Source organism: Chlorocebus sabaeus, chromosome 26, assembly GCF_047675955.1.
Source record: "Chlorocebus sabaeus isolate Y175 chromosome 26, mChlSab1.0.hap1, whole genome shotgun sequence".
NCBI lineage: Eukaryota > Metazoa > Chordata > Mammalia > Primates > Cercopithecidae > Chlorocebus > Chlorocebus sabaeus.
This window is the reverse complement of record NC_132929.1, coordinates 15,670,542-15,693,956: the sequence shown is the minus strand read 5'-3', so window position 1 is coordinate 15,693,956 and position 23,415 is coordinate 15,670,542. Positions and strand designations below refer to the sequence as shown.

Genomic DNA, 23,415 nt, shown 5'->3' with positions numbered 1-23,415 from the left:
CCCTCCTTCCTCCACATCCACTGCTATCGTCTCTAACTTCGGTTTATTGAGTCATATTACTTAATCACTGGCTTCCCATGCCTACTGTGTTTGGTTTAAGTTTTTCTGCTTGGCTCTACCTTTGATAGACAAGATAATTTCTGAGAGTAAGAAATTGCTCTCCCTAAGCTTGAATCTTACTTTTTTTTCTCTCTTTGTGCTGTCATCCCTGCAGAGAAGGCCTCCTTTCTTCATCTAAGTAAGTCTTATTCTAAGGGTGGGATGCTTTATACCTTCTTTTTCCCTATAGCACCTGGCACAGTGCTAACACATATGTACTCAATAATTATTTTAATTGATTTTCAGATAAAGTAGAAGGATATAGATTATAGATTGGAAATAAAAGTAAATAATGGCTTTATGTGCTTGAATCCCAAAATTCAAGTTGCTTCAGAACAAAATTCAAGTTGGTCTGTCTTGATAGCTTCAATCAATCAAGTAGAATATTGTTTTCTCTGTTTTAAAATTTCTACCTGGAGCACTAGTGTCATTTTTTAATTTTAATTTTATTTTTTTAGAGACAAGGTCTTTCTCTGTCATCCAGGCTGGAGTGCAGTGGTGCAATCATAACTCACTATGGTCTCCAACTCCTGGGCTTAAGTGGTCCTCCAACCTCAGCCTCCCTCACAAGTAGCTGGTGGTACAGGTATGTGCCACCACTCAGTACTGTATTTTAGTCTCATTCTGGTGTTCATCTGTTTTGGCTCTAAAATAGCATCAACATGCCAGGCACGGTGGCACATGCCTGCAATCTGAGTGCTTTGGGAGGCTGAAGCAGGATCACTTGAGGCCAGGAGTTTGAGACTTAGACTGGGAAACATAGTGAGACCATGTCTCTGAAAAACGTCGGGCATGGTGGTGTGCACCTGTAGTCTCAGCTCCTTGGAAGGCTGAAATGAGAGGATCGCTTGAGCCTAGAATTGGAGGCTGCAGTGAGCTACTGCACCACTGCACTCTAGCCTGAGTGACAGAGCAAGAACTCATCTTTAACAAAAGCAAAATCAAAAATGTCATGAGCAGATGCTCCTGTCAAGAGCATCTCTTGAGAGCAGCCCTTTGGAATTGAGTAGTATAGAATCATATACTTTGATTTTGACTGTAAATTATACTTTTTATTTTATTTTTAAACAGGTTTGTGGCATTTATTATGTGCCAGGCTCTAGTCTATTCACTTAGCAAATAGACTTGAAGTTTTCGTTATTTATGTGTCAATACTGAGTTCTGTGTCTGAAAGATAATTTCTTATCAGTGATGTAATACCTAAAAGCATAAATGAAACCAGCATGTAGTTTGTTTTATCTTTATTATCATCATTGTTACATAGCTAAAAAGATTTAAGAGGTTTTGCTCATCTGGACTTCTCTGCCTCTTCAAAAAGGAGGTCCAAGGCAACACTGCTACCTCCTCCTTGGGTTCTGTCTTATTCCATTAAACACCACAGTTATAAATTTGAAGGGATATATACCGGGGTACCAAATTTAGTATATGGCCTTATGGAAGCCTAGTCAAGCCCAACTCGTCCATAGTTTGGTGGACCTCAGCTCCAGCTCAGGTTCTTACCGTTACCAGGTCCAGAGCCATTAACTGGGCTCTGGTGGTGAGAAGATTTATTTTTCTGTTTTGTCATGGGCAAAAGGATAGGAGTCAGCAAGGCTTCATTTGGGTGATAGTGAACACTTGTGTGTGTGTGGTGTTTGTAGCTAGAATGAATGAATATTTGCTAAGCAAATAGACTAGAGCCTGGCACATAATAAATGCCACAAACCTGTTTAAAAATAAAATAAAAAGTATAATTTACAGTCAAAATCAAAGTATATGATTCTATACTACTCAATTCCAAAGGTCCAGTCTCAGCATCTCCATAGTCTCCCAGTGGTCTGGGCCTAAGGCTTGTCTTCTCAGCCTTCCATTCACCTCTGTTTTGAGATCTTTGTCCTTGGTCTGTTAAGTTTCATGAACTGTAACTTTTGGCAAATGGGAAATGTCCTCACAGAGGAGTTCCTTTGGTTTTCAGTGCAATCTCTTTTATAGTGACCTGCAAAAAACCCGAATTAGAAAATTAGCGTGAATAGGTATTTTTACAAAATAAGTTGGCACTTGCTGCGCTTAATTTTTTCCTGCCTTTATGTTCATGGAAAAGAGACATTGTAAGTCTTAAGGGCAGTGGTGTGTTGGTAAATGTTTAACATCAGACTCTCTCTAAGAAAACCCAAATTTGTAGTGGTTTGTGATTTTCATAGACTCTAAAAAAAGCCAGGCATAGTGATATTTTCATATCATCATATTGAAAATGATGACTGAAATTTTCATCATTTTGACATTGGCCATGATGAAAATATCATCATTCAAACTCCCAGTGTGACCTCACTGAAGTGGAGTTGGGCAGAGAAATGGACATAGGCTCTAGAACACCTCTGCAATAGGCCTTGGGTACATAGAGGATTGAGGGGATGTGCCTTAGGTCTGGCCCTTAGGAGGCTATGAAGATGCTGAGACTAGCTTTTCCCTGTGTTTTCATTTGTCCATCCATTCATTCTACAAATATTTACTAAGCACCTGCTATGTGCCAAGCATTGCTCTAGGTACTAGGGATATAGTAGGGAACCAGACAAAGTCCTCGCCTCCAAGGAGCTTGTGTCCCAGTGAAGGTATTCACAGACTTCCAATTTCACCTCCTTGGGACCCTAGCATTCTCATATTTTGGATAGTTAGAGTCAAGGTCCCATAACACTTTAATGTTTTATTTTATTTTATTTTATTTTATTTCTGAGATGAAGTTTCACTCTTATTGCCCAGGCTGGAGTGCAATGGCATAATCTCAGCTCACTGCAACCTCTGCCTCCTGGATTCAAGTGATTCTCCTTCCTCAGCACCCTGAGTAGCTGGGAGTATAGGTGTGTGCCACCACACCCAGCTAATTTTATATTTTTAGTAGAGACGAGGTTTCTCCATGTTAGTCAGGCTGGTCTTGAACTCCCAACCTCAGGTGATCCACCCGCCTCAGCCTCCCAAAGTGTTGGGATTACAGGCTTGAGCCATCGTGGCTGGCCAACACTTTAATTTATTAAATGAAGAAAATAGCATGGGCCCATTTCAGTTTTCCTAGATGTAAAGCAGGGATTATGGAGGAGGAGGTAGAATTGCTCTTTGAATTGTCTCCATGTTGGAGTCACAGAGACCTAAACCTTGCAATGTCAGGAGCATTGGCTTGTCTTACATGGGAAACTCATGGTAGATAAAGCTTCGTTAGAAAGTTTGTTGTATAGATTCCTCTGATGCGCTTTCCAGGCTGATAAGGTTCTAACTTCATCTCTGGTGATCAGCCTTTGTCCTTCCTGGACTCCTTTGCAAATAGCAGGTGCCTCAAGGGGGAAAGTTGGAGAGCAGGGATGATAAGAGTCTTGCTGGGAGTTCCAGTCCCCTACCTAACCCAGAGGAGGTGACTGTTGCAAACCCTTACCTGTCTCATTAAAAGTTATGACAGCTAGAAGCTTATGGAGTGGATAAACTTCTGGAAACTGAAATTGTGTGTAAGAGTCGGGAAGGTTCATATCCTCAAGATGGGTAGGAAAGGGGTTGATGAGGCTACTCTGATGGTAGAACTCTGGAGAGAAAGATGATTTACACATTGGAGGGGAAGAAAAAAAGTTCTCTTTACCTTTCTGAATTCTCAGCTGGGACCCTTGTAACAAAAGGTAGATGAAGAAGGGAAAAGTAAGCTGGGCAAGGTGGCTCAAACGTGTAATCCCAGCACTTTGGGAGTCTAAGGCAGGTGGTCAGTTGAGGCCAGGAGTTCGAGGTTATGATGAGTTATGATCACAGCATGGCACTACAGCTTGGGTGACAGAGCAAGAGCCTTAGCCAAGTGTGATGGTCTGTGCCTGTAGTCCTAGCTGTTTGGGGGGCTGAGGTGAGAGGATTGCTTGAGCCCAGGAGTTCAAGGATACAGAGAGCTATGATCATGTCGCTGCACTCCAGCCTGAGCAACAGGGTGAGGTCTCAAAACAAACAAACAAACAAACAAATAAAAAACAGATTCCCTTCACCCCCCCAAAAAAAAACCAACAAGAGAAAAGCAAGAAGTTAACACATGTGTGTTATATGTATATGGGAGATACCAGAGAAGTGAGTACATCTCAAAGAGGTGACTTAGTACTCTGGCTTTACAGCATCTTCAACAAAGAACAATAATTATTTACAGAAATGACTGCAGAAAGGGAAAGGACCTTGAGTCTCTCCGGGTGGCAAACTCTGGGGAAACAAATAAAATACATGGGAAACTCCTGGTAGATAAAGCTAAGTTAGAAAGTTTGTTGTGTGGATTAATTCCTCTGGTGCCTTCTCCAGACTGGTGATCAGCCTTTGTTCTTCCTAGACTCCTTTGCAGATTAGGGGGATGGCAGAGAGCTTCTTTTATATCTGCATCTTCCCCGTTGCCTTCAACTCAAAATAATCCTTATGCCAAAGTGGCATATTTTGGGTTGGCATGTACACCTACCCTTCAACATACTCCTCTGGAAGAGGATTTAGGATTCTCAGTGAAGAACTTTGAATCTTGCTGCGTGAAAATCATTGTGCCAGGCTTACTAATAGGTGGTATGATTTGAGGGGGTGAGATTTTCTTCTAGGAAAATAGGTCCTCAGGAAATTCCAGAAGCTTTAGATAAGTAAAAGCAGGAGGGAGACAAAGTTTTTTAAAATTTAAATTAACTGTTGGATGCTGCGTAAATCCTGGTCAGGTTTGCGTGACTCTGCAGAGCCTCTGCCCTTGCTGTTTTTCACCTGTTGGATGAATGATTCATTTGCCCCTGCTGTTTCTCACCTGTTGGATGAATGATGCTGCTGTTTTACCCAGCGGCATTCCAGCGAATGTGGGTGGTGGATCATTCGCCTCTTTGTGTTTATCTGGAGATATGCATCGTTCCATTTATGCCTAAGCCACCTAAATCTTCCTCATTAGCAAGGGCTTACATATGCACTATGCTGGCTTGGAATTTAACTCTTGACTCTGCTGTTTTTAACCATATAAAGAAAACCCCGGCCTTTTTCTGCTTCTAGGACCCAACCGCTTTGGAGTCGTCAGTGTGTTTCCAAGTATGGGTTTTGGATTACCTGCATCAGAACCACCTTCCTGCGCTTGTTAAAAACACCCATTCCTGGGATGCACTCCCAGTCTGCTGAACCACAGCCTCTGGAGTGAGGCTTAGGAATTTGCCTTTTTAATGAGTTCTCAGGTAATTCATAGGTACATTAAAGTTTGAGAATCACTGGTTTAGACTCATAGAATATTAGAGAGGAAATAAACCCGTGTTCCCTTGGAGTCCCAACCTGTGGCCCGTTGGAACAAACGCAGACTGCTTGATGCTGGAGTTTTAAGCCTGGGAAAGGTTGGTAGCATAATTTGTCTATTTAAATTAGGAATTAGGATGCCCACACAATCTGGTAGGTGAGAAAGGACAAAGCCCCTTCTTAAGGATCACCATTCTGTGACACCTTGCTATTAGCAGGTCCAAGTCTGTCATTCCAGTTGAAGGTGAACATAATTAATTACAGTCATTTCATTTCAGCTGTTAAAGTTTAATTCTCCTAATGTTATATTATGGAACCTGAACATTTGCATAATAATTGACAAAGAAGATCAGTATGAGTAAGCACTTTTTGTGCCTTTGACTCATGCTTTGTCACTCTAATTAGTATTTGTGTGCCAAGTGTGGATTCTTTCAACTCATTAAAATTTTTGAAATCATTCGGGCTCCACACTTAGATGTGTCAGAACATTTGGCCCACTGTTGAGGGAAAAACAACACAGATATCTTAACTTGGTCCAATGCTGTAATTGTATAGATGTGAAAATCAAGGTGGGGGTGGGGATGAAGTGACTTGTGCAAGCATGTCGGGGCTGCAACAAGTCCCCAGGTTGTGCTGCTTCTAGGTGGGCGTTCTTTCCTTCTTAGCGCTGACACTCAGCAGGAGGGAAGTATACCCGTAAAATTCTCTGCTGAGTCTCACAGTTCTTGGCAGACAAAGTCTAATATTCCCGTTTCTTTTTTCTTTCTTTCTTTTTTTTTTTTTTCTCTTCAAGAGTTTCTCTCTTGTCGCCCAGGCTGGAGTGCAATGGCACGATCTCAGCTCACTGCAACCTCCTCCTTCCGGGTTCAAGTGATTCTCCTGTCCCAGCCTCCCGAGTAGCTGGGATTACAGGCGCCACCACCATGCCTGGCTAATTTTGTGTTTTTATTAGAGACGAGGCTTCTCTATGTTGGTCAGGCTTGTCTCCTGACCTCAGGTGATCCACCCACCTTGGCCCCCCAAAGTATTGGGATTACAGGCGTGAGCCACGGTGCCTGGCCTATTATTTCCATTCCTAAAGACACATTATTTAGTGTTCCCTTGTGAAAGCAGGGAAATTGCATTGAGTTGTCTATTCAGTGTGAGACTTGGAGACAACTGTCTAGTGTCTTGTTCTACATTACTTTTTGAGAGAGGTACAGTGCATGGCTGAAGCAATCTGGACCAGGGGACTACCCTCAGTGCCTGTGAGAGCAGGTGTGTTGTAATTATCAAGTCCTGTGATAATTGTGCTACACTTAATTAATTGGAAGATTTGTCTCTAATTTACTTTGGAGACCTCCAGGTAATTCAGTTAATGGGGTAGAGCAAGGAGGTGGGGGATGGATTTGTTTTTATTTTGCATTTCCATTTTTCCTTCTTACTCCCTGATTTGCTTTGAAGGCCATCCTGGCTTTATAAAGGCTACATATATTTTTTACCGTGTAATTAGCAGGAAAAACATTCTGTTGAACAGAGCAATGCTAGAGGGTTAGCTTGATCGCCTCAGAGGTTGCTGAGGAGCTGGTGTATCTTTATGTCTTCTTTTCAAATGCTCTTTGAGATTGTTACTAAAGTAGTTTTCTATAATAGAGTGTGTGGTCAATCCTTTTGGGGAAACATGGGTAACATAAGTCAACTGTGAAGAGTAAGTTTGATGACAAACGATTGGGAACTTAGAGCTATTTCTTGAAGGGAAAAAAACTGAAGTTAATAGACAGTTTGAGGTTTAAGTCGATGGTTTTTGACTTGTAGAACTTGAGCAAAAACTTAAAATGTCCTTTATCATGTGGCAACCTCTGCTCCTTGCCTACTCAGTATCCGTGCTTTTATTGTTCCTTATTTAAAGGATGCTGGTTTTGTTTAGGGCAACAATGTGCCCAGATAAAAATACCTTCCAGACTGCTGTGCAGGTGGGGGTGGCTGTGTCACCAGGTCCGACCAGAGGGTTGTGAGTGGAAGTTTACTGGGTGGAGCTCTGAAATGCTATTTTTCCTGGTAAAAATGAAAAGCTGGGGCATGTCTTTTGCCCTTGACCTTGACCCTTTCCCCCTTCTGCCTGGTATACAACACCTAAGGATACATTCTGCCTGGATACAACACCTAGGGATAGAATAACCATCTTGCAACTATGAGGACACAAACCATGTGGGAAGTATGGCAGGGAGGAAATTAGAAGTCTAGGTTCTTGCCATAATGACTTCTTTGAGCAGCTGCCCCAGCCCTCTTCTGGAATGTGGGTTACGTGAGAAAAACAACCTTTATCAATTAAGCCATTGTAGTTGGATTTCTGATACATAAATCTGATACAGAAACTTGGAAAACTGCTAGTTAGGTGGTCCTTATACAAGGTGTGTTTAATCATATTATATTCCAATGGACAGTGTAACTTATTATATAGAGGTGGAAATTTTAGATACAGAGAGATTCCCATGTCTGCAAGGCTTATTTTGTTGGAAATTGTAATATGCAGAAACTTGCCAAATATTGGTCCATGTAAGGCAGTGCCTAACAGCAATTGGGTATTACCTGCTCTGTCTGCAGCCCTTTGCTGAAGGAGGATTATGTCAAAAGTCGGAGGGATCAGGAGCCAGCAAGTTAGTGTGACCCCTTGTTTGAAGGGAGTGGGCCCAGAGGGGTTTGCCTACAATCCACAGGTAAGCTCTGTGAGCACAACCTGGTCACTGCTTCTGAGAGATGTTTGGAGTTCTTTTATTTTTCCTCTTCCAGGGCAGAGATGTTGGTCCAGGATCACATCCATCCATAAATCTGTTACCTTATTTGAGGCAGTTCCACTGAGCAGGCTTTCTTGAATACGTTCATTAATCAGCAAATAACCGTATTTCTGAATAAAGATTTATCATAGGAATTTTGTAATCACACAATGTTCTTTTTTATTGCTATGCATATATCTTCTGGTTCTTGTTATATGTAAGAAAAATAGAAAGTAATAGATTGCTGATTCTGTTTGCTTATGGTGAGAAAGGAAAATAATTACATGGTGAACATTCCAGGACCTTTAGGCCTATGAAGAAGAAAATTGTCCAAGGACCACGCAGAATATTGTAGTGTTTGTTTATGTGCCATCATGATGTTTCTCAGACTTTGAGCAGCTGCACACCACTTAGACAGTGCTTTATGTACAAGTAGACCATAATTTGAGGTAAATTTTTTAAAAGTAAAAAATTTTAATAATGAAAAGCTTGTTTGACAAATGAGATAGGAGGAAACTTTGGGAGGTGATGGATATATTTATATCTTTCCTTCATGGTGGTAATGGTTTCATGAGTGTATACCCCAAACTGTTTGAATTGTGTACATTAAATATGTGTAGCTTTTTTTCATGTCACTCGCACCTCAATGAAGTTTTTTTTTTAAAAAAGCATGTTTGAAAATCAATAGTAAATGTTTCTCATATCCGTGAAAGATACTATAATTCTGAAGTAAAATATCTAATATTTAGCTATATGATGGGTTCCTTATCTAGTGTTTTTTCCTTCTTCATTATTTTACCAAAACAGAAAATACTTCTTTGTAATTAGAGCCTGTCAGGAATGGCAGTAAATGTGTGATGGCTCCATCAGTTTGGGAAGTTTGGATAATTCAGATTGAAACTGTCTAGAAATGGTGGCAAGATTTCCACCTGAAAATCAGAGTCAGAGCTTCTTCAGGTACGAAGTCTACAAGTCTGTAAGCACATCTTCAAACTCACTGTTCAGTCTTCTCAAAGAAGCTCTATACTTACTCTCAGTGTTCAACATAAACCATGTTTGGGTTCTGGATGAGAGGATCAGGAATATCCAGATACTAACTGCATTGCCGACATTTGCCACTTGAAGCTATGGAACTGCTCCTTCCTGACACTATCTGTGTGGAACAGGAATGTTCCAGTCTCATTCATCCTTTCAAGTCTACATGAGCACCCTTGATGACAACCACAGTGCTTCTGGGGGAACAATCAGTCTCATGCCCTCTGCCCATTTCTTTGCAGAACATGCTGAGAAAACATACTCAGATCTGATTATAGTCACACTTGAAACTATTTTCTACAACACCACATTAAGATTAGGATCCATATTGTTGTGTGTCATCTGTTTTGGTGAATAAAGAAGTGGGTGTTTTGGCATAAAGGTAACACTTTTATTTGTATCACACCTTCTTCCTTGCTGCAAACATAGCTGGTTATTCTATCAGCACTGATCCTAATGCACCTTTTCTGATTTATGTTATTGCTTACAAAATAAATGTTAACTAATGAAAAGTCTCTTCTGTAGATTGGGTTATTGGTAACACATAGAACCAAGAGTTTTTAAGTACTTCTCCCTCAAATATGTTCCACTAATATGCTAGTTGGTATGCATACACATATCATTGGTTTCACTTAACAAGGCAAAATACATGCTAGTGTACATATGTGGTTGTAGTTCTTCCACATTACATGTCATTGATGTGTGATATTTGATAGAGCCATCAATAATTTTGCCAATACTTGCATTGTCAAATTTTCCTCTGAGCATGTGATTTGTCATTAACCTTGTGGCTGGTTTTACTGGTTTCTTAGAAACAGAATAATCTTTATTTGTTTTGTCTCAGGAATGTAACTTTGAGTAATGCCCTTAGTGACAAAATGAGTCAATTTAATACCAGAAAGCATTATTTCCTACTTGTTTTGGAACAATTCAGGAAGTTTAATAGGGAGGTTGCTGTGCACATTTTGAAATGTGGTTTGAAAATATTATGAAATCTTTGATGCTTCAGTCTGCTCTTTGATAAGGGTTTGTGACAGAAACACATTGGCAAATGGAATAATTGTCCAATATATTCCTTGGCAGTTGCTGGGACCAACTTCACTTGTGAGAAACCATCCCAGTTGCATATTCACATTCTCTACTTGTACCAGAGTGAGATTCACTGTTTGTGTTTAAAACATGATTGTGAGGTCTAGAGTTTTTGTTGCTATATTCATTACTATGTTTATACTGTAAATGAGCACTTTTGAACCATCCATTCATTTGTGTGAGCTAAGGATAAAACACAACACATTAGTAATTAGTGAGAAATGTAATTTTTATTAACAGACAGTAACACACAAAGATGTTGAACTATGTTAAAAGGGGCCAGCTGCACCCAGTACTGCTTTTAGGATTGTGGTGAGTGTGATGATTAAGAACATAACTGGATTGCTGTGAAAAATCCTAATCAGTTTTGCATTCAAGTGTAAGGTATATGGGAATAAAACAATTTCTCCCAAACAGCCAAATCCCCACTGGACACTTGACTGACTGATTGCCTGAGAACTCTATACTGTTAGGTCCTTTAGTGACATAGTAGGTAGTAGGTAGACAGTCATGCCTTTTAATACGAAGTTTCTAAATGTATCCATTCATTCATCAGCATTAAATGAATGCTAAATATATGTCAACCACTTTATTAAATGCTGGCGATATAAAGATGACTAAGATTCAGTTGCTTCCCCAGGGACCCAGTTTATAGTCTGTTGGGGAAGATAGAAATATAAACTAAGTTATAATTCATTATGCTAAGTGTGTGCTGGAGACAGGCCAGTGAGAACACAGCATGGTACTTGGAGATCATAGAGAGGGTTGTGGGAGCATACATTATAAGGTGAAAAGTGAGGCTGGAGGGATGGGCAGAAACTAGATCCCACAAGGCTGAACTGGCTGGTTAGGAAGCTTTGAGTTTGTCTTCTAGGCCTCAAGAAGCCATGGAGTGGTTTTAAACAGGGCAGTGATAAGGACAGGTTTATGTTTTAGCAAGATAATTATGTGGGCTGGGCGAAGGCTGGAGATGATGGAGGTAAACCCAGAAGTAGGGAGACTATGAGGCTGTCATGATTTCTAGGTAAGATATAATGAGGGCTTAGGCAAGGACATGGCAACAGGGTTAAAGAGTTTGTGACACATTCAAGAAGTAAAGGAGATAAAATTTTCAGGACTTGGTGATTGACCAGAGGTGAAGGTTGGGTTAAGACAGAGTGAAGGATGATGCTTAGTTCTCTATATTGGGCTTCTGAGGGGGTGGAGGAGAAAGAGCGAGTGAGAGGGAGAGAAAGAGAGAGAGAGAGAGAAAGAGAGAGAGAGAAAGAGAGAGAGAGACAGAGAGACAGATTGAGTTTAGGAGAAGCAGGTGGGGTAAAATAGGGTATATAGGAGATAAAGCATTAAGTATTAAGTTTGGTACAAATTGAATTTGAGGTACCTGTGAAATACCCAATTAGATCTAAGAATCTAAAGCTGGAGGGAATAAGTATGGAAGTCATCAAAATGGGTGGTAGCTCAAACCATGAGAGTGGATGAGTTCACCTAATGTTGAGTGGGCATTTTAACAAGCACGCTGGAGAAGAGGAGTGCCATATAGGAGAGAGTGGACAGTAAATAAATGGTCAAAGAGGTGGCAGGAGAGCTGTGGTAGTGAAGTGCCTCAGAAGCAAAGGGAGCAGAGGGTTTCCAGGAGGGAGTGATCGATAGCATCCGACTCAGCAGGGAGAGACCAGACAGTGTCCACTGGATGCAGAGAAATGCATGATGACTTTGGGAGAGAACTGTTTCAAAAGAGTGGCGGGGGCCCATTGCTGTACTTTTGGAAGTGAGTGGAACGTGAGAAAGTAGAGAGTGAATTTCTCCCTTTGAAGCCATTGTACCGGGAGTTTAAGATTTCCTAGCCAGAGAAGTTCTGAGTCTTGAGAAGGTTGAAGGTGTTTACTGTGTGCATGAGTAAAGAGAAGTTTTTCATTGGAGTTGATAAGTATAGGAATTGTGAGTCTTGTCACCCACATAGGACTTTGAACTTATCCTAAATAATGGCAAGGCCTGGGTGGGACAGAGGCTATGAGTCAGGTACTAAAATCTTTAGCAAATGAGAAGGAGTTACCCGGAGGCTGATAGGTTACAGAAACAAAGAGGGAGTAGAAAGAGTTGTAACCAGATGACAGGAGTTAAAGGAGTCAGAGTTTTAGATTAAATATAGAAGGGCAGTGTGTTAGACGTACAAATGGGGAGTGAGTGAGGAATAGGATGACCTTATTCCCAACCTTGAGGTAGGGTGCCCAGGAGACTGCACAGCATCCAGTGGGGAAGTGGTCCATTGCGTTTTGGTTAAGGCCAAGGTCTATGAGGTAGGCAGGATGTTGCCAAGTGTTAGTCCTATCATGCAGCAAGTTGCAGAGGGTCCAGTAAGAGGTTGGAGAGGAAAGGGGAGTAAGGTCAAGGAAGGGAAGCTCTGAACAGCATGGGTAGGAGGGTGTGAGAGTACAGTTCTGGACATATGACAAGGATGTGAAGTGTGGTGGGATTAACTGGCCTAAACATTTCAATAGACCTTTGGGATGAAGTTGCTTTATGTTTCTCACAGGCATCTAAATATCAGCTGATGACCACTGACCTGTTCCAGTCAAGGCTGTGTGGCTCCTGGGACCATATTCTTCCCACATTACAGAAGGAGGTTAAGTGAGCTCCCAAGCAACAACACTGTCATTGGTCAAGGTTTTAGTACTGGACAGGGAGTTATGAAACAGGATTTTAGTCCTAGCTTTGCCTCTAACCTATTTTATGGACTTGGGCAAATCACTTAAACTTTTAAGGCCTCACTTTCCTTATTTTTAAGTGAGGGGTAGGCCCAATAGTCTCTAAAATGGCAGTTGATCCCATTTGTTCTCTAGTTTTCTTCCATTAAATGTGGCACTTAAGGTACTATTGTGGTATTATCACAGCATTCAGTAACCCCTCGGTAATCTTCACCGAGGTGTACCACACTTCAGGCCCAGCCACATACACATACATCCAGCAATGCCTACTCTCGTCTTACCCCATCTATGATGTTCAGGAAGGACCGTGTCCTCAGTGCCTAAATACATAGGGTTTCTTCAGTGTTGGCCTTTCGGCCAGCCAACCCTCCCTGACTGTCACTCTGGTCATTTACTTTTTGTTTTATTCTCTTCTTTAGAATAATAGTGAGCTTTATTATCCAAAGAGCTTTAAAGTGGTTTTACAACTAAAGGCAGGAACCCTTGTACACTGGTATGAATGTAAATTAATTGGAACAACCATGTGGAAAAGGGTGTATAGAGGTTTTTAAGAAAACTAAAAACAGAACTACCATATGATCCAGCAGTCCCACTTCTGGGCACGTGTCCAAAGGAAATAAAATCAGTATCTCAAAGAGATACTGCATTCCTATGTTCATTGCAGCATTGTTCACAATAGTCAAGATATAGAATCGACCTGTGTCTGTCGACAGATGAATGGATAAAGAAAATGTGATACACACACACACAAACACACACGAATATTATCTGGTCACAAGAAAGAAGTCTTGTTATTTGCAACAGCATGGGTGATCGTAGAGGACATTGTGCTAAGTGTAATAAGCCAGCCACAAAAAGATAATACTGTGTGATCTCACATGTGGAATCTAAAAACATTGAACTCATTTCCATGAGAGGGTAGAATGATGGCTGTCAGCGGGTGGGAGAAATGGGAAGATGTTGGTCAAAGGGTAAAAAGGTTCGGCTCTACAGGATTAATATGTTCTGGATATCTGAGGTACAGTGTGGTGACTATTGTTAGTAATACTGTATTATACACTTGAAATTTGCCAAGGGAGATCTTAAATATTCTCAACACACACACACACATGCACACACAGAAAGGTAACTATGGGAGGTGATGGATGTGTTAATTAGCTTGAATGTGGTAATCATAATGTACATGTATATCAAAACATCATGTTGTATACCTTGAATATATATAGTTTTAATTTTCAGTTATACCTCAGTAAAGCTGGGAAGAAAGAAGTGCTTATAGTGAAGGAAAATGTGGCTGTGTCATTGTTTTGAACATCTCTGTCAGGAAATACTGCATGAGTAATGGAAAGAGCATGGAGTTGGGGCCGTGTGTGGTGGCTCATTCCTGTAATCTCAGCATTGTGGGAGGCCGAGGCGGTGAGGTTAGGAGTTTGAGACCAACCTGGCTAATATTGTGAAACTCCATCTCCGCCAAAAAATACAAAAATTAGCCAAGTGTGGTGGTGTGTGCCTGTAGTCCCAGCTACTTGGGATTCTGAGGCAGGAGAATTGCCTGAACCCAGTAGGTGGAGGTTGCAGTGAACCGAGATCCCTCATTGCACTCCAGCCTAGGCAACAGAGCAAGGCGCTGTCTAAAAAAAAAAAAAAAAAAAAGAGAGCACATAGTTAGGAGCCAGGAGACCTGGGCTTAATGCATCTGCAACCTAGTTCATAGGTGGATGCTAATTTAATACAGGGCAATAAAATGCCTAGAAAAGTATTTGCTCACATTTGATGGAACATCTTTTCTGTTTGCCTACCTTTGGATTTGGGGGAATTTGGGGTGAATATGACTGCAAATGAGTGTGTTCGGGGATGTCTGCTTGAACGTATCAGTGTGGCTGGGGTTGGGGGACAGGAGAAACTTATTCTTCTCTTAGCTTTGTCCTCCATCTTGTTTTTATGTTTTCTGGCAACAGTAACTTTGATAAAAGAGATCTTCCCAAGCCTGATGAGACAGCAAACTAAAGAATGAAAGAAGGAAGGATATAAATAGCACTGAGGACCAACATGGATTTTTTAGGTGTTTTCAGAGCTGCTAGACTCAGTAATTGGGTTTTCTTATGAGACTTTTAATTGCTTTATTAAGAAAAATAGGATAAAATAAAATTGAACAGATGAAACAGCCAAGCTCTGGAACTAGTAAAGAAGGTTCTATTTATGAGTTGAAGAGGTAACCTTATTTTTTCCCCCTGATTCTAAGACCACGTTGAAGGAACAGAAGATACTGTAGATCACCTGTTCTCTTTCATTCATTCTCTCTCTCTCTGTCTCTCTCTCTCTCTCTGTCTCTCTCTCTCTGTCTGTCTCTCTCTTTTTGTAACAGGGTCTGGCTCTGGAGTACAGGTGGGATCTCAGCTTACTGCAACCTCAGCCTCCTGGGCTCAAGTCATCCTCCTACCCCCAAGTGGGACTACAGGTGTATGCCACCACGTCCGGCTAACTTTTGTATTTTTTCGATAGAGAGGGGGTTTCGCTACATTCCCACTACAAAAATTTACTACCAGAAAAAAAGCTAAGAAAAAGGATAGTTTTCATGAGATACTGGATAGGCCATTCCATAATGACAGCAATAGAAATTAAATTATAAACATTAACATCAACATCAACATCATTAACATTATACCCTTTACACTGGAACAACTGGTAGAACACCACTTTGAGAATTCAGCTCATACTGATCTTGTATGCAAGAAGATGAGAGAGAAGGTGTGTTTAAATCCCATTTTATTAGGCTTTAATTCGCTGTGCACAAGAGGGTAGTAGCAATGGATTTAAGTTCAAAGGAAAAAGAGGTTCCTGAAATTCCCTCTTAAGTGTAGCATCTGTTATTTATTTCACATGTTTACTATCAATTTTAAATATACATTAGTAGGATCATGAAAGAAGTTATGTTTATGAAGCTGAGGCACTTATTTTTATTCTTCTGCTCAATTCTCTTCTTCCTCTTCCTCTTCTTCTTCTTCTTCCTTCTTCTTTCTTCTTTCTTCTTTTTAAATATGTATTTCTTGAGTCAGGGTCTCGCTCTGTTGCCCAGGCTGGATCACCCAGAGTGGAATGCAGTGGCAGGATCGTGGCTCACTGCAGTCTTAAACTCCTGGACTCTAGTGATCCTCCCACATTAGCCTCCTGTATAGCTGGGACTACAGGTGCATACCACCACACTCAGGTTAAAAAAATATATATATACACACACACATACACACACACACACACACACACACACACTAATTTAAATATATGCATATATTTAATTTAAATATATGTATATTTAATTAATTTAAACATATACATATATTTAAACTCATATATATGTTAAACATTGGGAGGAATATAGAATAGATTCCAAAATATCTGCAAAAAAATACATACCAAATAAGTCAGATGATGACAGATGGTGGTTTGTGTATCTGACTTTCAGTTAAGCAAGATGATAAAGAGAGTATTTTAAGTTTTTATCATACTTCATAGTTTTAAAAACATTTTCACATATGTTATTCACTTTTCTCAACATACCCATTAGGTAAGGAGGATCAGCATTAAAACCTCGTTTCCTACATGAAGAAATTGCGAGTCAGGATTTGACCAAGCTCATGGAACTGAGTGGCAGATTGGATAAAAATCTGTTTGCTGACTCTTGATCCGTTGGGCTTCCTAATACTGCCTTTTGTCTATAAATAGATAACATTGAAAAGCCCAATATTTACAAATGAATCAACTTTGCTTGTATGTGAGAACATATGCAGTTCTCCAGGAATGCTTTAAAAGTGTCAGCTTCAAGAGTGATATGAAAATATTTGTCCATCTAGTGTGGATTCTGCAAAGACAAATATTTCTCTGAAAACACCTTACCAAACAAATTATTTCTTTGTAGTCAAAGAAACAATAGAAATTCAAATTTGTATTGTCATGATAATCTAAGACATTTTTAGAAACGGTTGGTTTTTGCTTTTATCAGGCTTAAAAAGCGAGATAGTGGCTCCCATATTTAGAAATTTTGAAACTATTAATTTTGACAGGTAGAAACAAAGCCATTATTCCAAACAAAAGTGAGTCAACTTGGCCTGGCACCAACAGATGGTGGTATTGGTTGTGTACTGGGCTCCATTTTCTGTTGTTAGTCTATGGAAGACTCATATTTGCTGGAATTGCAGTTAATTTTTTGTTTGTTTGTTTTTGTTTTTGAGACGGAGTTTCACTCTGGTTGCCCAGGCTGCAGTGCAATGGTGCCATCTTGGCTCACCGCAACTCCTGCCTCCCAGGTTCAAGTGATTCTCATGCCTCAGCCTCCCAAGTAGCTGGGATTACAGGTATGTGCCACCATGCCCAGCTAATTTTGTATTTTTAGTAGAGACAGGGGTTCTCCATGTTGGTCAGGCCGGTCTCGAACTCCCGACCTCAGATGATCCACCTGCCTTGGCCCCCCAAAGTGCTGGGATTACACACGTGAGCCACCGCGCCCAGCCGGGATTGCAGTTAATGTTTAAGGGTTTTATGACATTATTAACCTCATGTAAGGTGTATGGAAAGCTATGATAATAAGAAACATTCTATTACTCCAAGTCTTACTGACTTTTAAGAAAATAAAGATGATAAAAGGTGAAGCAACAATGCTGACTTCCCTAAGTATGCAAGAGAAGAATCACTTGACACCAGAATGTTTCTGAATGACAAACTGCAGACCATGTAACACATGTAAACTACCGTCCCAATGCAGCTAACAATACATAGCAAGATGAAAGAAATGTGATTGAAGAGAAGGAAGAACTTTGGAGTTTGTTACTGCAAAAAGGTCTGTCAATATAAAAAAAAGGATACCAATTAGGCTAATATTAGGAGAAGATGAGGAGAAGGTTTGGTCTGGTGAAAATGGATGGTATCACAGGCTTTATGACGGTTCCCGTCAGCAAATCATCCATGTGAGATGTCATTGGTAAGCATCTGACATAACCCCTGAGGGGTTGTCAACTCTTGGGGAGTGACTATTGAGGGGAGTTGTTACTTACCACGCTACAGGTCAGTTTTGGAAAGAGATGCCCAAATCTAAGGAAGATCAATGAAAAGAAGAGGAAGATGACTGGTGTTGCAACTCTGAAGTGTCACCTACCTATTTGGTGGAAACTCATACAGAGACTGCAGACTTACATAAGTCACTTGAGACTTACAGACATCTTCTCGATACCTAACCTTTATATAATACATGTTGAGTTCTTCATGTCATTAGGTTTTGGGGAAAGCACAGCTAGTTGATTTCATAGATTTCCTTTTTTGTGCAGTAATTTTAATACCTGCCCTTGAAAATCTTTCATCAGAAACATTTAACGGGGCAGATTTTTATCAGCTTGAATTTCACCATCTGCCTTTGTACTTTTCTGCTTGGTGATAAAGATGTAGTGAATGAATAGAGTGGCCAAAAGGGGGACAAGAATAGAATAAGATGAAAGGCAAATGACCAGTTGGCAATTGTGGGGGCTGACTTGTGGTGATGGTGAGGGTGCAGGGTGCCCATAGATAGGTGTCAGTGCCTTCCACTTGGTTGGTCTACTAGGAAGTTACTTCACCTTCTATTGAATTGAATATATATTAATAAGAAAAACCAGCCCATGGCTGGTTAACTTCTCATAGAATGAGGTGCTAATGTATGAGGTTAGGTCACTCATGAAATTCACAGATTTGGTGGCTCTTCATTTGCCGCAGCCAGTGTTGGAGTTTTCGATTCTATGCTGTCATCTTGGCCTGTGATTTCCCCGCCTGCACACAGCTGGGCCAGAAATCTTTCAGTTACATTTGATTTCTCTCTCTTCCTCTTTCTCATTCTCAAATTGATTCTGCCCCTGAAATGTTTCCCATTATCACCTGCCTCTGCTCTAGTCCAGACTTTGTTATCTGAGAAACAGTGTAGTGAAAATTTGGGCTTTGGAGTCAAACTTGATTTAAGAATCTGTTCCTTCCACCCACTAGCTTTATGACTTTGGGAGAGCTGCTTAACTTTTCTCAAAGCCTCCGTTTTCTCAGGCAGAAAATGTGGTTAGTTATAGTACCTACTTTGTGAGGTTGTCTTGAAGATCGGGTAAGACAATACAAGTATAGTGCTTAATGTTTAAAACACATTAGCTATCAGCACCTGTATTTTTCGAAGGGACTCTTAACTGTTTTTCATTTCTCTAATCTTTAGCTTCTACAAGCCATTTCTCCTATTGCTACCAAAGTTATTTTCTTACAGCACTGTTTGGATTCTATTACTCTCATGATCACATACACACACACACAGATATTTTGGATATTTGTCCCCACCCAAATCTCATGTTGAATTGTAATCCCCAGTGCTGGAGGTGAGGCTTGGTGGGCGGTGTTTGGGTCATGGGAGCAGATCCCTCATGGGTTGGTGCTATCTTTGTGATAAGTGAGTGAGTTCTTGTGAGATCTGGTCTTTTGAAGGTACGTGTGGCACCTCCCCCCCAACTCTCTCTCTTGCTTTCATCATACTATGTGCCTGCACTCCCAGAAGCAGATGCTGACATTATGCTTCCTGTACAGCCTGAAGAACTGAGTCAATTAAACCTCTTTTCTTGTAAATTACCCAGTCTCAGATATTTCTTTACAGCACTGCAAGAACACACTAATACACGCTCTAATACACTAGCAGCAGCAACAACAACACAATGAAGTCCTTTCCTGGTATCTCATTACGTAGAGGATAAAGTTGGTCTATTTTGATCTCTTACAATTGGGTCTCATCTTGCAAGGGATGTCCTGTTGTGTCCAACCTCATGTCCTGTTGTATCCAGTTGTCAGCCTGTACTCCTCCTCATACTCCCCATCTTTTCTGCACACATTATGTATGTTTAGTTTTCACTCCGTCGTTAACTTCATCCTGCTTCAGTTTGGAATGAACATCCCAAATGCCCTCCCTCACCTGTTCATTCTTTAAGGCCCACCATGTCAGACTTCATACCTCCTCTTTTCTCCTACAATGTTGTTTGTATCTCTATTATATAACTTACTTCTTCTTGCCTTAAAAGAGTTTTACTGAGTTATTTTCATGCCACTGCCACCAGCGTATTCTAACCTTGGGAATGTAAGGAACTTGTTTTAGTAATCTCTGTATTCTCTACAGAGCCTAACTCAGTGGGTTGCATATTTGTAAGTGCTCAGAAAACAAATGCTGAATTGGATAAAATTGGCCTCGTTATCCCTTTCCCATTAAAAAGCAATCTAATTTGCTAATTCAGGGTTTATTTATGAAAGTCTTCCCATTTTAGCTTTTAGGTCACTCAGTAGGGATCAGTACATAGCATGGTGTTGACATTAGATGAATGTATGTGCTTTGAATTCAAATCCTGATTCGTTAGGTTCCCAGGCAGGTTGACTTTTTTGGTTGCTAGGAAATCAAGTAATAGAAAGGTATCACTCCATCAGTCATTGGTCACCTGCACGGGTGGAAAAGTTTGTGCAGACACTCTTGAGATGAAGAGTGAGGACTTAGTGTATTCAGGGAAGCTTGGGAAAGGGCTTTAAAGCCTTTAGCCATAGAACAGTGAGGAACTACAGTAGAGTGTTAGGAAAGGGACCATGAGGATGAGGTCAAGGTGACAATCGAGGAAGGCAACTTTACCATGTGGTGAGCACTGTCTGTTGTGTACTAGTTCTGTTAAAGGCAGTGAATCCTGCCCTGTGGGATGGAGGAAGTACTGTATTTCTCTCTACAGAAATACTGTGCAATGAAATGTACTCCTACATCTCCACTCTCTACCTTGCCCTAGGTGATAAGAGATGGAAGGATATTAACAAAGAATGGTTTATTACTCCCCACTTTTTCTTTATGGAACTCTCTTACTCTTTGATATCATGTCAGATTGGAACCTCAAAAGATTATTTTTTGACTGCTCCATTAGACCCCAATTTAGTGTTCTTCATCTGTTTTGGGCCACTGGCCTGTTGAGGATATGATGCAAGTTATGAACCCATTCCTTGGTTAAATGCACACGTATTCTAAAATTTTCACAAAATTTCAGATAGTTTATCGACCCTCCCAATGTCTGTCCTTGTAATTCCCTGTTTAAATTCTGCGCTTGCCAACTGTATTAGTTTTCTATTATGCTTAACAGTTAGTGACTTAAAACAACACAGTGTATTATGTCAGTTTCTGTGGGCCAGGATTCTGTCATGGGTAAACTGAGTCCTCTGCTCAGGGTCTCACCAGGCTGAAATGAAGGTGTCAGTGGGGGCTGCGATCTTATCTGAGGCTATCTTAGCTGAGGTCCTCTTCCAAGCCCATTCAAGTTGTTGGCAGCATTCAATTTCTTGCAATTCTAGGATGGGGTCCCCATTTTATTGCTGGTTATTACCTGGGACTCTAAGCTCCCAGAAACCCATCCTCAGTTTGTAGTGAGAGGGCCCTCTCACAGCATGTCACCTCACTTCAAAGTCAGCAGGAGAAACTCAGTCAGTGGGCTCTGACAGTCTCGTATATTATGCAGTGCAATCAAGGGAGTGGCATCCCATCATACTTGCAGGTCCCACCCACACTCAACAGGAGAGGATTATACAGGGTATGTAGACCAGGATTTGGGAATCTGGGGGGCTCAATTTAGAATTATGCCTCCCACACCAATGATCCATTTTGTTAGTTTTCTGGTTTTGGTGTTATGACACACTGATAAGTAGAGATACATTGTAAGATATCACAAATAATATGTTATCAATAAAGTACTGGAATTTATCATTTTATTCTAATAGGAAGAGATTCGTGGTTATCCCTTAAATGATGTCATTCCCTTTTGCTGCTCTCTTGAAGGGAATAGAAATGATGAAGTTGCTATAGCTCCCCTGTAGTAGGCCCCCGAGATATCCGTGTCCTAATTCCTGGAACCTGTGGCTATTACCTTATGTGGCAAAAGGGGTTTTGCAGATGTGATCAAATAAAGGATCTTGAGATGGGAGATTTTCCTGGATTATCCGGGTGGGCCTTTAATGTCATCACAAATGTTCTTATGAGAGCGAGGCACAGGGAGGGAGATTTGACTACAGAAGGAGGAGATGTGACAATGGGGGCAGGAGGTTGGAATGACACAAGGAAGGGATCATGAGCAGCCTTTAGAAGCAGAACAGCAAGGAAACAGATTCTCCCCTAGAGCTGCCAAAGGAACTGGCTCTGCTGACGCCTTGACTTTAGCTCAGTGAAACTGATTTTGGACTTCTGGCCTCCAGAACTGTAAAAGAATAAATGTGTGTTGTTTTAAGCCATGAAATTTGTGGTTAACTTGTTTTTTAGCAGTCCTAAGAAACTACCCTTTAATAACTGTGTTTACTTCTAGATATACTAATGGGACACCACCACCTCACATCTATGATGTCTACATTTAAAAAAAAATATGCACTGAGACTGTTTGGGGATAGAGTTGGAAGAGGTCAAACAAGATGGGGAATATTTCTAAGGATCACATGTGATTGGGGTAAAGGATTAATATTGAACTATTGCAAAGAGGCAGTAGGCCTTTGAACAAGAGTTCAAAATAAATAATAAAATAATAAATAATTGAGAGAAACAAAAGAACAAAGGGATTAAAAAGGGAGCAAAAGGTGAGGAAATGAAGATGAGGAGAAGAGAGAAGAAAAAATTAAGGAATGGAGAAGTACAGTTTGGCCTCATAGATGTGCTCTGTAAACAGCTTGTGACAAGTGGCTCTTGTCTGGGAGGATTGATGGCTCAGGGCTGCACCTCTGGGAGCTGAGACACCTGCCCGAGGTCGGCATCGTGACAAAGCTGTTTCTTCTCCACAGCTCAGCAGTGATGTCATGAGCAGCTTGCTGCCGCCTTGTGTGGCTTCAGCTGCTGTGTCTGGGACTCCAGATCCAAGAATCTCTGCCTTCTTTTAAAATAGTTTGATGGAGGAAAAGATATAGAGTATTTTTTATTTCACCAAACCTAAGTATTTTCCAAAATACCCATGATAGAGTCCTTTTTAAAGAAAAATGATGGACCGTAAAATAGCAAAATAAAAAGCTCACCACAGGGTTCTTTTAAAAAAAAAAAAGGCAGTTGTGGGGATGAAGGACAGTGCTGCCGCTTGAACAGAATGCAGAGGGGAGTGTATACACAGTACTTTTGGAAACTTAGATGTCTCAGAAAATGTTCTGTAGGACTAAACACTTATTTGGGGGAATTTTTTTTTTTAGACAAGAATTTTGCTCTTGTTGCCCAGGCTGTATTTGGGGGAATTCTTACTTCACTAGCAAGCCCATTTCCAGTGACCTCAGACTCTTATGAAGCCAGATCTGTTACCTCATCGGACAGGTCGTTCAGGTGAATATCAAGTGTCTGCAGAGGGCAGACACTGGCCTGGCTCCTGCCCTTTCGTATGGGCACAAGACTGTCTAGGTAGCCCCTGCACAAGGGCTGGCAAGCTGATGGTTACTGAGATTTAGGTCTATCCCCACATTTCATTGTAACTGCTGGGTTAATG

At 40.8% G+C, this 23,415-nt stretch overlaps 1 protein-coding gene across 2 annotated transcripts in view; it reads left to right on the top strand.

The window, feature by feature from the left end:
* The window catches only part of GPR176 (G protein-coupled receptor 176), a 120,779-nt gene that overhangs the window by 25,154 nt on the left and 72,210 nt on the right, over positions 1 to 23,415 (top strand). The window contains exon 2 of one of the 2 annotated variants that reach the window (XM_073012046.1): positions 17,137 to 17,259. The exons of the other annotated variant lie outside the window; for it this stretch is intronic. Coding sequence (XP_072868147.1) covers positions 17,137 to 17,259 — 123 coding nt within the window. The remainder of the gene's footprint in view (positions 1 to 17,136; positions 17,260 to 23,415) is intronic. 2 annotated transcript variants of the gene reach the window in all.